The sequence below is a fragment of the Amphibalanus amphitrite genome, unplaced genomic scaffold (genome assembly GCF_019059575.1).
Source record: "Amphibalanus amphitrite isolate SeventyFive unplaced genomic scaffold, NRLGWU_Aamphi_draft 000525F_arrow, whole genome shotgun sequence".
Classification (NCBI taxonomy): Eukaryota; Metazoa; Arthropoda; class Thecostraca; order Balanomorpha; family Balanidae; genus Amphibalanus; species Amphibalanus amphitrite.
This window is the reverse complement of record NW_024882019.1, coordinates 89141-104342: the sequence shown is the minus strand read 5'-3', so window position 1 is coordinate 104342 and position 15202 is coordinate 89141. Positions and strand designations below refer to the sequence as shown.

At 49.7% G+C, this 15202-nt stretch overlaps 1 protein-coding gene across 3 annotated transcripts in view; it reads right to left on the bottom strand.

Moving 5' to 3' along the window:
• The window catches only part of LOC122393236 (protocadherin Fat 3-like), a 45024-nt gene that overhangs the window by 13895 nt on the left and 15927 nt on the right, over nt 1-15202 (bottom strand). For 2 of the 3 annotated variants that reach the window (XM_043389086.1, XM_043389085.1), the window contains exons 4-10: nt 12932-12997; nt 10740-10832; nt 8658-8765; nt 3665-3766; nt 3262-3387; nt 2416-2506; nt 1940-2049 (exon numbers count right to left, since the gene is read on the bottom strand). In XM_043389086.1, the coding sequence (XP_043245021.1) occupies nt 1940-2049; nt 2416-2506; nt 3262-3387; nt 3665-3766; nt 8658-8765; nt 10740-10832; nt 12932-12997 (696 nt within the window). Of the gene's footprint in view, nt 1-1939; nt 2050-2415; nt 2507-3261; nt 3388-3664; nt 3767-8657; nt 8766-10739; nt 10833-12931; nt 12998-13708; nt 13940-15202 lie in introns of those variants that run through there. The other variant, XM_043389087.1, reaches the window with a different exon arrangement.

Genomic DNA, 15202 nt, shown 5'->3' with positions numbered 1-15202 from the left:
TTCATGTGTGTTACACTTCTGCTCTGTACTCTTGTAAGAAAAAGTAACCAGAATGGTAAAATAACAAAATGAGCCTTTATTCTTTACTCATGTGTGATGGCAGTGCAGCTAAAAGCTGGGAACACGTGTGTTGATTGTCGTTTGGCATGAATGCATGCTAACTGAGCACTTGCATGCATGGCTCACATGCAACAAAGATTCCTTCCTGAAAAATTAGCTTACTTAAGCTTGTGTCAATGTTTTGGAAAAGAACTTTCCATATGCAGGGTGCAATGGACCACCACAGGGTAAGACGGACCACAGTGGTCCGTCTTGCCCCAAATCTAAATTCTGTCATTATCATGACGTATATGTCAAATAGCCCAACATTGCAAAACCTTGCCTTTCCTAAAGTGCGACTATAACTAAGTTTATAACTTTGTTCTTCACAGCTAAGTGCAAAATAGAAACTAATCATGCAAGAAAGGTGCCGTAATTGAATCACCCGTAGACCTCTTATATTAGATCGGTTTGACGAAAAACAACATTTTTCTCAATAACTCAAAAGCTATCCATCCTAGCAGCATGAGCTCAAGGTGGCCATTGTTACGAAGGAAAACAAACATAGTGAGTGCATAAAGCAGTAGATACCAGCAGCGGTTCAGCCGGGAGGGCTGGTGGTCCGTCTTGCCCCGCTGGGCCGTCTTACCCCACCTTCCCCTACATGATTCATCAGCCAGGATTTTGTTTCAACCCGCTGATAACCTACTCATAAGCCTACGGAAGGGTTTCTCCATGAGTCTGGACTTGGAATTATAGATCTCAGTGAACCAAAAATCATCATATGCGACTAAATCTTCGCGTAGGCTTTTAGTCGTGTTATGCGGTACAGCATACATTCAGGTGTCAACCGCTGCTGCCATCTAGGGACGGCAGCCGTAAATAGATGCCATACGGCACAGCATATTTTCAGGCGCCGGTCACTAGCGACATCTAGAAAGAGGAGCCAGAGACATGCCTGCTTCGGAGCGCACCACCGCCTTGCGCTATCTTGTAACATAATAAATATTATGTCTATTAACATAATAAATATTATGTCTATTGCGAAGGGTATTGAATTGATATTTCAATCCATATAGATTGTTTAGGATGTTATTTTCAACTTCTTTTACGCTATAGGTACGCGGATCCGCTTTGAGGTGTTTTTACGAGTATTATTGAATGTGTGCGCTAATTCAAATAATGCAACTCTAGGTAAAGGGTAAATGGTAACGACGAATTGCGCTTACATCGATCAAGCACTTGCTCATGGCCCTTTCGAAACAACATACGTGCTCTACCTACTCAGGCACCGTTCAGCTACATGTATCAACAGCATTTTTCACCGATCCTTACAGCACAAACAAAATTTCATTTACGACCACCCAGGACTGTCTCATCCCTATCTCCGTAACGTGTCGTGTGCGACCAATGACGTCACGGCATTGCGGCGTTCTGATTGGGCGGCAGCTCTGAATCGCCCGACTGGTGGTCCCCGCTCGACAAGCGCACGTGCGCCGACTAGACATTTGTAGTGGCATTGACGGCAGAAAAAGTGAGGTAATGCAGAGCTCTGAATATACTTGAATAGAGTCTAAGCCGTTAGTAATACTAAAAACGTCAGATAGGTTTCTTGTTCGTCTTGATTTGAGCTTTTATGTGATATAACTTTTACCTTAGTGTCGAAATTGGCAGCTATGTGGGAGAGCCCTAAAGTTGGGTCATTTTCCATAGGATTGCATTACAGCCGTCCGACCCTTCGTACCTGTGACGTCACGGAAATCGCTGCTTCGGCCTAATGAGCATACCTTCTATATAGGGCCTTGACGACCACCCTTGTTCTCCAGCCTGTCATAAAAACCGGCGTCTGTTCAGGTGACCGCTGTTGTTATGGTAACGCCGTCAGCCGTGACCCGGTTACCTTGACAACAAGTGTGATGGGCTGGAGCAGCTCCGAGTCTGGGATGGTCTCGGCGATCGAGATCTCTCCGGACTCTCGATCAATGGCGAAATAATGCGAGTCGGCGCCATCTGAGGGTTGTCATGGAGACGGTGACGTCAGCGTATGTACACAGATGGTCAGAGCAGCGTGACCGTGGCCGTGGTTAGGGGACGGTCGAAAACTGACCGCGGTTATGCCAGATATGGTAGAGCATGTACTTGTGACAGGTGGTTAAATGTTAATTCAAATCGTCATGCCTTGAAACGAACTGTAACCGTCTATCACTGAAAATTTATGCTACGCTATAATTCTACTGCAAAAAAAAATATTTGCTCTTATATTTTATAGCAATCGTAATAGACGATGCAGTGCTGTAGAAAGAAAACACAACAATTGCGCATCTATATTGAACTAGCCAGCGTAGCACATCCGCATCAGTCCGACAGTCGCCTTACCTGATGTGAAAGCGTATGTGACCGGCGCATTGATCCCAATGTCCTGGTCAAATGCCCGCAGGCGCCGTGGTCGAAGTGTCAGCACGTCACCCTGGGGGTAAACACGACCAATAACACATTTTGAAATTGAATCGAGCAATTATTAGGTACCGCGCAATTATAACTGTCAGGCCAAGGCTAGTGGGGACAGAAACGACATACGAAACACCAAATGGCGCGCCAAATTACCGGAAATAACAGGAAGTAAGGAAGAAGTAAAAACACAAATAGCACTGACCGTGAATCCTGTTCATTGACGTCCCACCCAACGATGTTTTAATTGTAATCATACATATAAACTGGATTGCATGAACAGTCCAACCCCAACCCCCCCCCCCCCCCCACACACACACACGTTGTGAATATCATTGTCATGTAAACGTTGGGCAGGTAAAACTAGCACTGGATATGAATTCCACTTGCTCAAAACCCAGAACGTGGAAGTGATTACAGGTCACCGTATAAAATTGTTATTACACAAGGGGCGTTTAGTGTTTACTAATTTCGCGTTTGCACGTGACCGGATCATTACAACTGAGTTTGGGTTGCACCAAATGGTGAGTTACGTTGGTTATAGAGGGACCTCGAGGTGTAAGGCAAAACATGCACTGTTAGCTGGCCTCGGAAACAGGACTTTTATATCGCGATGAACAGTGGATGAAGGTATGTATAAAACAGTAGATATTTAAGTCATGTGACCTTTGCGATCTTTGCTCTTATTAATTCGAGTTATGAAAAAACATTCAGAATTTCAGCAAGTAAGAAAACCATGAGCCCTTCGTTCCCACAGCCCTGATCCACACCCACCTGGCGAGGCTCTGTGGGCAGCGTGGTGACGTAGCGGTCGTCGAAAAAGCGCGGGTTCTGGTCGTCCGCGTCGATCACGTTCACCGTCAGAATGGCCTCCGTGGACCGGACTGGGTCGCCCTGGTCCTGTGGAATTGAATCGACAGAGATGTGGTATCACGGCAGGGTCATCATTGATCTAGAGGAGCGATCGATCAGCATGAAGTTATTAACAAGATTACATAACGTCAACACCTGGCTCAATATAGAGCTCGGCCATAAACAAAAACAAAAGCTTTTTGAACTGCTTCACTCGGCACATATGGATCTCAATGCAGTTGAATTGTTGTGACAATCTACTGAAGATTACAAGATGCTGACATCACATGTGAAAGCGTTGGAACTGGTGGAAGCATTTCCTCACCTCAGCACGCAGGGTGAGTCGGAACTGCTGTACAGTCTCGAAGTCGAGCTGCTGCTTCAGTCGCAGGGTACCGTCCAATCCATTCGCAAAGTCAATATACTCCTGTGGGGTAGTCTTGTCGTCAGAACCGTACACAATCATGTGACTGATCCCCATATTACTTTCCTTTTATCTATCTAACTCATATAAAGTCCCTAAAATATAAAGTTACTGCTGGCTATCTTCGCATTCCCCATATTGTACTTTCTCTTTACAGGGTGTCCGGAAATTGATTGCGCACTCTTCTAGTCCACTTAACAAGGAAACAAAACATGCATGGGTCATGGTTTATTTACCGATATACCCTCCACCCAATCGCACACACTCCCTCATACGGTCGTGCATGCCACACATCAGGTTATACAGTGTCTCTGCACTAATGCTGAGCCACGCTCACTGGAGGTTCCTGATAAGCGCTTGCTCGGTGATAGCCGGCTCCATCATGTCGAGCTCGCTCTGCACGATAGCCGCAAGTTCTCGATGGGAGACGGGTCAGAGCTGTTGCCCAGTCACACACCCTTGTCCCAAAGCCCTGGGAGGTTGTCCCAGTACCACCATAGGCGGCGGAACGATTTGAGACAAGGGGGGGCACCATGGCTCAAGGAGCCAAACCTAGGGTACCCCCAAATCCTGTTTTCTCATCGGATTTAGGCCACTTATTTTTCGTCACAGCCCTGACACGATATTTTTTTTTGTTTTTTTTTTTTACTAAACGAAAATGGCAGTTCACCCCCGTATGCAGGGGTGTACCTAATTTTATATCTCTTTGTGGGGGCATATGCACCCACAATCCTGAAGTATGCCCCCACAATGATGAAAAGGCACCCACAAGTCTTTTACAAGGCTGCAAGCGTCCTTTCGAGAGCACGGTGCCCTTCGCATGCTCTAACGGCGTCCTCCTGACCGTCTCGCGTTCATGGATAGCGTTTTGATCACTCGGCGCCCTTCTGGGAGAACGGCGCACTTTTGACAGCACCACGCCATTCTCATGGTCTAACGGCGCCCTCCTGACCGTCGCGCGTCCTTATGGTCTCTGTTCACCGCGCATCCCTCGACTATTCGGCGCCCTTCTGGCCTCTCAGCGCCCCTGAACCACATATAGCGTTTTCAATCACTCGGCACCCTTTTACGAGAATGGCGCCCTTTTCATGATCTCAAGGCGCCCTCGTAACCATCTGGCGCCCCCACGTCCCCACCAACGTAGCACTACTGACTGTGCGGCGCCCTTCTGGCCTCTTAGCGCCCCTGGACCACATAGCGTTTTCAATCACTCGGCGCCCTCCTAAGAGAATGGCGCCCTTTTCATCGTCTCACGGCGCCCTCGTAAGTCGTAACCGTCTGGCGCCTCCACATTTGGTGCCCCTCCTACTGGATGGCGCCTCTCTACATATTTTTTACGTCCTTACGGTCAGTTTCCACTTTTAGGCGTGTATTTGCTTAGTCAGACACGTCACTTGAAGCGCCATTCGGCTAGCAATGTTATCAAATTCGGTGTTAATTTAGGCTCCCACATAAAGAATATCTATCGCGCCCCAAAACGGCCTGGCGCCGGGCGCCCCTACAGCTGGGCACCCACAATCATTTTAGGAAAATTACACCCCTGCCCGTATGTGTGGTTAACTTTAAGCTGATCCTCAAGTACCTATGTGTTTGTCTCTTCCTTATTGTCGTTTGATAAATTCCATTTATCCTACATGTATAATTCCCAAGAAGCCATCGCAGTACTAATCAGTGGCGAATCCCAGGGTGGAGGTCACATGGGTCATGACTTAGGGCCTGGGGTCACCACATGCCTGCCAGGAGCACCACAGGCCTGACAGCCGACAGGGGCACCACAGGCCCGCCAGGGGTGCCAAAGGCCTAGCAGGGGCACCACGGGCCTGTCAGTAGCACCACAGGCCTGTCAGGAGCACCATCGGCCTAGCAAAAGCACTACAGGTCTTCCAGGGGCACCACAGACCTGCCAGGGGCACCAGAGGCCTGTCAGGGACACTATCGGCTTCGCAGGGGAACCACCGGCTTCGCAAGGGCACCATGGGCCTGTCAAGGGCACCACAAGCCTGTCGTTGGCAATTTAGGATTGTCAGAGGCACCACAAACCTGTCAAGGGCACCTGCGTTCTAACAGGGGCACCACAAACCTGCCAAGGCCCAGGGACACCACAGGCCTAGCAAGGACACCACAGGCCTGTCAGGGGCACCACGGGCCTGTCAGGGCCCATGGGCACCTAAGTCATGTCAGGGCCCACCGTAGGCTTGTCAGGGGGCAGGGTAGGTAGGTACCACAGTCTTTCCAGGGGCACCAGCGGCTTAGCAGGGGCACCAGTCATCACATGACTAGCCAAAAATAAAGAAAAAAACTGAAAATAGGGCACCACCAAAATTAAGTGGCCGAAATCCGTTGAGGTTTTAATTTTGGGCATAGGTAGGGGCACCACTTCGATTCATGAACCTCCCCTTAGAGTTTTCCCGAATCCGCCCCTGGTACTAATACATCAAATTTAAGGGGGGCACCTTGCTATTGGTGCCCCCCTTGCAGAATTCAAGGGGGGGCACGGTGCCCCGGTGCCCCCCCCGTTCCGCCGCCTATGAGTACCACCGTTGAGTGCTGGCGTCGTGATGAGCTGAAGCACCGTCTTGCTGGAAGATCGCCTCGGACATCTTCGGGAGCAGCTCGACCTGTGTTGGCGCCCCCGTCTGCCTCTTCTGCTTATCGCGGAAGCTGCAGACTTCTTCAGAACTCCTTCACGTAGTACTGGGCCGTCACGGCCTGACCGCGGGGGAAGATGTGGAGCTCTGACAGGCCTCAATGACTCACCATGGCTCAGACCATGAGTTTCAGCGGCTGCTTCACCGTGTCGATGGCAGGTACTTCAGCACTGTTGTGCGCCCAGACGCGCTCGTTCTGGCGATTCAGCGCGGGTGCATGAGCTCGAACACAGACTCATTGCTGAACAAGACGCGCCGCCAGTCCTGAATGGTCCAGTTCTTCTGCTCCCGGACAAATACCAGACGCTTCAGCTTCTGGGCTTCGGCCAGTTTTGGCTGCCGGCGCAGATTGAGCGGTTTGAGACCCAGGCACTTTGCCATGTAGTTGTGAACAGTGGTCTTCGACACCGCTTGACCCTTCTCAGTCAGCTTTTTGGCCAGTTTCCGCGTCGATTGGCGTCTTTTCAGCACGGCCTTAGCGAGCACGATTTTGGCCACTCTGCTCAGCACAGTTTTTCTCCCACGGCCCTTGCGATTCTTCAGTGCTGCACCGCTGCGGTCGAGAACCAGTCAGTAATGAAGGGTCCGGCGAGATACATCCACTTGTCGGGCAACATTGCACCTACCGTCATCCCGGTTTCAACCATTCCAACCGCGCGGTGGCGCGTCGCCAAAGTGTGCTCCCTCACCATTCCTGATATGTGGTCCGCGTGCGAAGACTACCTCTCGGAAAGCGACCAGTGGCCACTCACTGCGGCTGGGGTCAGGTCACCTGCTGGGTCACGTGATCACCTGACACGCTGGGGTGCCCGGGGGCGGGGTCGCGAACATCCCTAAGCGGTTTGGCGGGAGCACGTGCAAGATACGTGAATATGGACAGTGTGCAATCAATTTCCGGACACCCTGTAAAGTTTAAACAAATCAAATATCATTTTTGATGTGCAGGTACCTATTCGTATACCGTCGTGGGTTTGCTTTTTCGTTTGCATGCATCGCTCCGTAGCTATTAACTATCTCAACTGACGTAACTGTACGGCGTCGTTACAACCCGCCAGCACTCGTCACATTGTATCCAGCAAGCCGTTATGGACCACCCTAATAAAACACCGTCCTTGGGAAGGGTTGCGGGCCACGAGACTACTGTCAACAATGGCCCAGCCCCGGCCGATTCAGCCCAGTTCGCTAGGGTCAACAACTGCACATGAAACAATGCTGCTTTTTTTGGCTGTGACATTGTCTGGAGGCAAACATGAGCTGTTCGGTGACCTGGGTTCACTCAAGATTATCTGGTGCTCTAGCTCTAAAGCATAGACACACTCGTGCGTTACGTGCATCACAAATTTAGCAGCGTCTATGTACAATAAACATGAAGTTTCCTTGCTTGTCTACCGCTGACAGTTCAGTGTCATTCTGATGACAATTCTGGTCTTCCCTTTCTGTTTGGGACTAGCAGTGTCATAGACGTAGCAGTGTCATATAGCGCACGACACTCCCTCACAATTACCCCAGCCGTCCACTGACATTGGGAGTCCAGCAATCACTAGTAATGACAAATAATAGCGTGCCACTGCCACTGGCCAGCCTAATCGCGGATCCATACTGCGGAGCCGGATCGGTGCGGCAGTGCCTGGCACAGCCCGGACTGGCTGAGGAGTGGGCTGACCGGCCGAGGGGTCGGGCAATGGTCAGCGCTGATGAGACCGGAAGGTCTCATCAGCGCTGCTTTGATACAAAGCAGCGCTGATATATCAAAGCGCTGCTTTGATATTATATTACGCTTTAGTTAAAAAGTGGTAACCCAGGCGATGCTGAAATATAATCACGTTTAAGACGATCGCTTTAGCGCTAACTGGGCTGTGAGTCAGAGTCAGGCTACTTTACACTTAACAACGCCAGCAGAGTGGTACCCCTTCTGTCCAACCGGTGAACAAACAGCGTCCTGGCTGGGTAGTGAGTGCGCCATTTCGTGACGCAGCGCGTGCACAGGACGTGACGCGTGCCGTGACGGGGCCGTGACACATCAGCCGCGGAGCGTGACACCGGTGTCACAAAGACAAGGGCCTCTCCAGTGAACAGAGTGAGTCACATATCTCCCAGTGGACTCGTAAGCACCAAACGTATGCCATAATTTTCTGGCTCTCATAAACTAAAAGCAGACTGTAACTGTAGACAGTTAACCATCCCGAGGGCCGAGAGACAGATAGTTCAACCTCAGCGCCTTCTTTGAGATTGTGAGCGACACTCACGGCGTAGTTTCCCTCGATGACGGAGTAGTGGACGGTAGAGAAGGGACCCTGCTGATCGGCATCCACGGCTTTGATGCCCTGAAGAACCACCGTGCCCGGAACGGTTACCTGCCGGTTAGAGAGGAGAGGAAAGGGGAGGGAGAGAGAGAGAGAGAGAGAGAGATAGAGAGAGAGAGAGAAAGAGAGAGAGAGAGAGAGAGAGAGAGTTTACATTTTTACTTTAGGTACCACAATGCATAGTTCGCTATGACTTACGATGAAAGTTTGGGTAAAAGTACCATGAGTGATGCTTGTTACCACCACGGTGAGTAACATATTCAGTGACACGTCATCCTATCTAATCACATGGCTGCATGAACACCCTGGCCATTCATTACGCTGCAACTTAGTGCGCAATCGCCCAAAATGAAAAAAATCACATTGTGTTGTCCGCAGAAGAAATATGTGTTTTGTAATTGGAGTATACAGTGAACTGCATGCGCGTTTCGACAGGTCTGTAAAAGTTTAAGTGCCAAGTGTTCGTGTAATTGTTACCACACCCGCCCTATGACACTATCGTTACAAACAAGGTGGATGTTCCAGCAGGTTTCTTTTAGCTGTTAGACGGCTGAACTGTGAACATCTTTTTCTTCTGTATTTTCCTGACCAGGCTTAGCGTTACTCTCGGACAAATTATAAAAGAATGCATTTTTAGTTAGTACCTAGATCAACCGAGCTAAACCTATATCATGGCTTCGTCATCCAGCACCAAATCAGCTTTGAAACAGTCTAGCCATCACCATCCTTGTGAGAAGCCTTACATGAAGAAACGTCAGTCAGTTGCACCGGCAATAGTATGTCAAGACAGTACGGTATCATGTATCAATGATTCACCCCCTGAGGGCTACGACCCATGTGGACCGGACCCGAACGGACATGACCGGACTGAGGAAGGGGCCGGACTGGGGACATTAGACACCGTGTCCGGTATCATCGCTCGTTTCCGCCGGAGGACAAAGGTGCGCGGCGCGGCGGCGGCGGCGGCGGCGGGGGCGGGGGCGGCAGCGGTTCCCACGCGGCTGTTGGCGGCGCGTGCCTGGGCGGCCGCTGCGTCGCCGCCGGCGCTGGCGGCACCTGCCCGCCGCCGGCGACGCGAAGCCGGCGGCGTCACCTGCCGCCCCTCCCCCGACCGGACGTGACGTCATCACCGCGCCAGGGAGGGGTTGACGGCGGTGGGGTCGGCCCAGCGAGTGGCCGTGATTTAGGGTCCACAGTCCACACTGCGGCCATGGCGTTTGTCGTTGGGATGTGGTAACTTTGCTGCAACTGACGAGCGAGGAGCATTCTTGTTGCAGTTTTTCGCAGGTTAGCACCTGTGATACCCCAAGCGGCTGACCTAGTAGTTCCAGCGTGAAAAGCATTGTCAAAGCACAACGGTGTCGTACAACAAAATCGTTCCAGGCCATTTCTTATTCCTCACTGACATTGCGCGACCCAGCATATCACCAAAATGTGTTTTGATTGGGCAAATACGACTCGACTGGGTGTCATTAGCCGCTGTCTGATGCTGTAGTGACCCCATTAACACCCGAGTCGCCGCGCTCTGCCGCGCCGCTGATCACGCCCCACTTGGAGCGCGTGCGCCGCGGCGCCGATAGAAATGGAGTATGAAGCGCGTCGCCACCAGTGGCGGTGGCGTATTCCTTTCGGTCGGTAACCGGCTTTCTCTCGATGGCGGCAAATTACGGTCGCGTCTTTTGGCATTGAATGGGGGCGGCACAGATCGAATGCAAGAGACGGGGAACGGCTGGTACGCCGTGGTGGTGCCTGTCGTAAAGCATTGTGATTCATAGAAGTGACTCACGACACGGGGTGGCATACTTCGGATCTGTTCTGTTTTTAGATGTTCGCAACGTGATGGCGTTCAAAATGATCTACAAGCGGCGTCGCGTTTGTGATAAGCGATCAATGATCATCCTTGCGTGAGCAAATCGGCCATATGTCGCTCCAGAACGCATGACGTGGTCATACATTGCCTTCAACGTGACACAGTGCTTTATATGATGCTATATGACTGCGCTTAAATTGCGGTGTATATCTTACCTCGGATATGTTCAATGTGTACGGGTCTCCGATGAACCTGGGCGCGTTATCATTGACATCTTGAACTCGAATATTGACCGGAATGACGATACTCTGAAACACATTGACAGACTGTTAGTCGATTACATAAAACACGCGTGAGTCCGTCACTATCATTTTTAAGTGATATCCAACCAAATGAACATATCTACAATAAACAAATGGTTATACATCCGACTGTAAGTTGCGGCAAAAGCAAACAAAAGCAACAACCTCGGTGTCCTCTTTCACCAACTTATAAACGAAAGACAAAAAAAAACTTCATTTTTAATAAAGCCTCTTCAGCTTCCCTTTCTATGTTTCCATTCACGCTTGCGTTGAAGTGAAGAGAGAGACCATTCGACATGGCGGTCTCCGTTGCATGTCAGGTTGCATGTACCGCCGAATTCCGGACGGCGTATATCGCGGTCGTCGCTCCGTGGGAGCCAGCGCGTGACCCAGCGATACGAGCCTGGGGCGGGGGCTGGGGCGGCAGGTCGCGGTTCGCGGCCCGCCCCCGCCCCCGCCAGCACTGAGCTCCCGTCTCACGTCGTTTGGTCAGGCTCCCTTGAACAATACCTCTCATGACAGAGACTTTCGCTGGCGAACCTCGGAGGCATGCAAGGCCTAACATGTGAAGAAATGTCACCGGATAAGTAGCCTCGGGTGTTGTGTTTGGACAGTGCTGTTTTGACGGTTGTGAGTTGTGACACTGCAAAACCAGCCGGCAAGAGACATGTCAAGGACAAAAGTGAAAAGGAATGGCGAGTGAGGAGCGACAAGGTCTCCGGGCTCTTACAACTCCAGGGTTTGTGCCCTTTTTTCTTCGTAAGAGCGAATCGGTTTTTGCATTGCATCATGCAACTTCGAACCTCTCTCTCTCTCTCTCTCTCTCTCTCTCTCTCTCTCTCTCTCTCTCTCTCTCTCTCTCTCTCTCTCTCTCTCTCTCTCTCTCTCTCTCTCTCTCTCTCTCTCTCTCTCTCTCTCTCTCTCTCTCTCTCTCTCTCTCTCTCTCTCTCTCTCTCTCTCTCTCTCTCTCTCTCTCTCTCTCTCTCTCTCTCTCTCTCTCTCTCTCTCTCTCTCTCTCTCTCTCTCACTCTCTCTCTCTCTCTCTCTCTCTCTCTCTCTCTCTCCTCACGTTATGCAATTTGTCCCCCAATTTTTCTACTCATGCACACTGCTCTCCTTTCAAACTAGACCCACTCCCGAACACGGCCGTAACATATAGCTGGTCATAAACATACAACGCCTCCCCTCCGCAGTTTCCTTTGACCATTTTGCGAGGCATGGAAGCATCGAGTCCGAAATCGAGCCATCACCCGTGGTTCGCGTGTCGGAAGCAGTCAGTCAGATTTTTCATCGATTTCACACGAGCGGCGCCGCTGTCCGAAACAGTTCTGACCTGTTCGAGCGGCTGGGCCATCCGAACTGTCAGTCCGAGGGCGAATGGCGGACTTATGCTCGTAGGCATAGTTATTGTCCCATTAGGTTAGAGCTGGCGCTGCATTTAGATTAATCGCTGTGAATAACTGCATAGGAGCGTGTGAATCAATGGAGCGTATAAATGAAATTGTATCCAGTTTCTACCAGAATTTATTTTGATTTTTCTTCGAAATCTTTATTCAAAACTTGACTAAAATGGTGGATCTTGTCAACTTGCTTGGAGTTCTTGAAGTGTGCAAAGCTTTGGAGTTCTGAGTTACGACCGAGCGACTCGTCTGAGCCACGGTCCTTTTATTGATACTAGACATGCCATCATAATTTCGTTTTGCAGAACCTGCCTCTTCAGCAAAACTAGTTCGTGATTGGTTGGCTTTTCCAGCACTCATAATAAAACGCATCGACCGGCGATCCTTCCAAAAACAGTGCCATCTATCCAACTGGTGATCCACCCATCCATGAAACTTCCTGCATTCACGAAACGCTTTCTCTTCTCGTAAAACCGATGGAACGTTTCGGGAGGATATTTTCTGGCCTGCAAAATCAGTCGCTCGCGGCAGCTCGAGTTCTGAGCTGCACGAGCGTGCCGAAGTGGTCGCAGCGTGCGCCGAATTAGCCTCAGGGCACGCCGTCGGAAGCGTCGGGGAAGTGGATGTTTTCTGGATGAGTGGATCATGAGCTGGGTAGATGGCACGGTTTTTGGAAGGACCGCGGCGGCGCGTTCAGACTCTCACCGGGTCTGTGGTGCCCTTCCTCTCGCAGATCACGCTGACTGCCACAGATGACGGCCCGTCCCGACCCTGAAACCAGGCCAGATCTGTGAGATGCTGACTGAACAGTCAGCTTCCTTGGGCGCTGGAAAAAGGGCATATGGCAGAGAGTGACATGAACGGGCGTATGGTCAATTGCCGCATTTGCATCGTAGTTACTTACCTTTAAAATACAACAAGATTACAAAAGAATAACGAAACAGTTATTTTGATAGGTGTTTGCAACGATTGCAGAAGATCCTCCAGAGCCGTTTAATGTATCAAGTATTAAAATAAAGCACAATTTGATGATAGAGTTAGACAAAACCATTAGAAAGAGTATTGGGCATTGCATTGGGCAAAAAAGTGTTGGTGATCCTCTCGTACGCATTTCAAAATCGTTTCAAAGATATGAATGGCTGGTGTGTGTGCACAACTCGTTCGAGGAAAACAAATAATGGTGCTGAAAAATGCGGTCTTCACATGCACCAAAATGGTGCTGCTTGGTCACTCGTGCTGGTAAAAAGGTGATCTCTGCTGTCAGTTGGTGGAATGGATGTAAGGCATGCGTGATATACACACGCATATCGCATCCACTTTGCGGCCACACCATGCATCAGTAGGGGTGAAGATATGGTGAGAAAACAAGGTCAGATATGAGCACAAAGTCAACAACTCTGAGAAGCAAACGTAGCGTAAGCAAGTGCACTGCAAAGCTTTCAGCGATTGATGCGATTGAAGTGTATAGGAGGGCTTACTCACATCCAGGTTTTCCGACTGAAAAATACAGACCATGCTATTCAGAAATGTTTCCATCGAAGCATAAGTTACAAAGAACACCAGGAAACGTCACGTCAAGGAACAACAAACGAACCACATCAACCAAATGTTCGTCCGAAACACATAACAGTAACAAGCATAACACTTAGTTCTAACACCAAACAGATAGGCGGCACAGCACGAATGAAGAGAGATGTGAAGGCTGGAAATTCGGTTAGAAGTTCACAAACAAAACAAGCATTATGCTGGAAGTAGATGAAGAGCAGAGTTTCAGAGGTTACATGCCTATTATCAGGTGGCAGTTCCTGATGAACGCAAAGGAAACACGAATGGCGAAACGCATATTCGGCAGGCTCAGATCGTGATTTTGGAACGCAGCCACACATCCAACTGAACTGTATAAACTTCCCCTATGATTGCATGTATTGACGTTAATTTTTCCAGCCAAGCGATTCATACCACTGCCTGTTCATATTGCATCGATTCTCCGATGATATGCATCATGCAATGTTACAATATGACCACAGGGCTGCGATGTCACTCGAGGGGGCGCGGTGTTGCATTCTATGACTGGATGCCCATTGCCCGTTGTCATAAATCATCGAGATACAGGAATGGCAGTCACCAAATGGTGACCATTACGACTCCAGCAATAATCCATTAATATATCATGACAAAGTATATTGGGACATGTATGGCACAATCCTCCCTACCCCACCCATCGTATATTTGTTCATGTCAAGTATTGAGCACAGTAGTGAATATAGGCGTCAAGAAGGAGTGAATACTGAACATGCATGCGCCACCAAGGCCTGCCGCTACCTGCTCTTGTAAAAGGTTATCGAGAGCATGTGAGAAAATCCTCAGGAATATTACCCGTTTCTCTGTATTGAAAAATGAAAGGTATACGGACGATAGACTCAGATAAGACCATTATCTCAATAATAATATGTTCTTGAAAGCATGCAGCCAGGGTAAAATAAATAAAGTGCGGTAGTCCGTCGTCGAGGAATAGTTAGAATACTTCTGATTTGTATCTCTAAGAAAAAAAAATCCTCAAAAGTTACAAAGAAGCCCTTGAAGAGGTATACCTCTGTAAGGGCAATGACGAGTGATAATCGTCCACTCATCAATGACCAATGTTAACTGGTCAGTCAGCTGGTCACCAGCACATATTCCCATCACGTGGCACGGTCCCCGTCCCCCTAACGGAAGTGCCCCAGTCAATTCCGGTCTGTATCCGGAACAAACAACCGGAAAAGGGGCAGGTCGTGTGCGTGAAACCATGTTGAGCTCTCGGCGTCATCGCAGGTAATGAGAGTCTCCGTATGCTGGTGCAGCTCAGCGTAACTTGTAACCGTAAATAAACCGGTTTAGGCCCGCCCGTGTTTGGGAAGTCACGAATTGCATGCAACAAGTTAATTTAGAGACAGTTGCAAAGGGCAATTCGCCAGCACAAACAACAGCAAGCTTTGT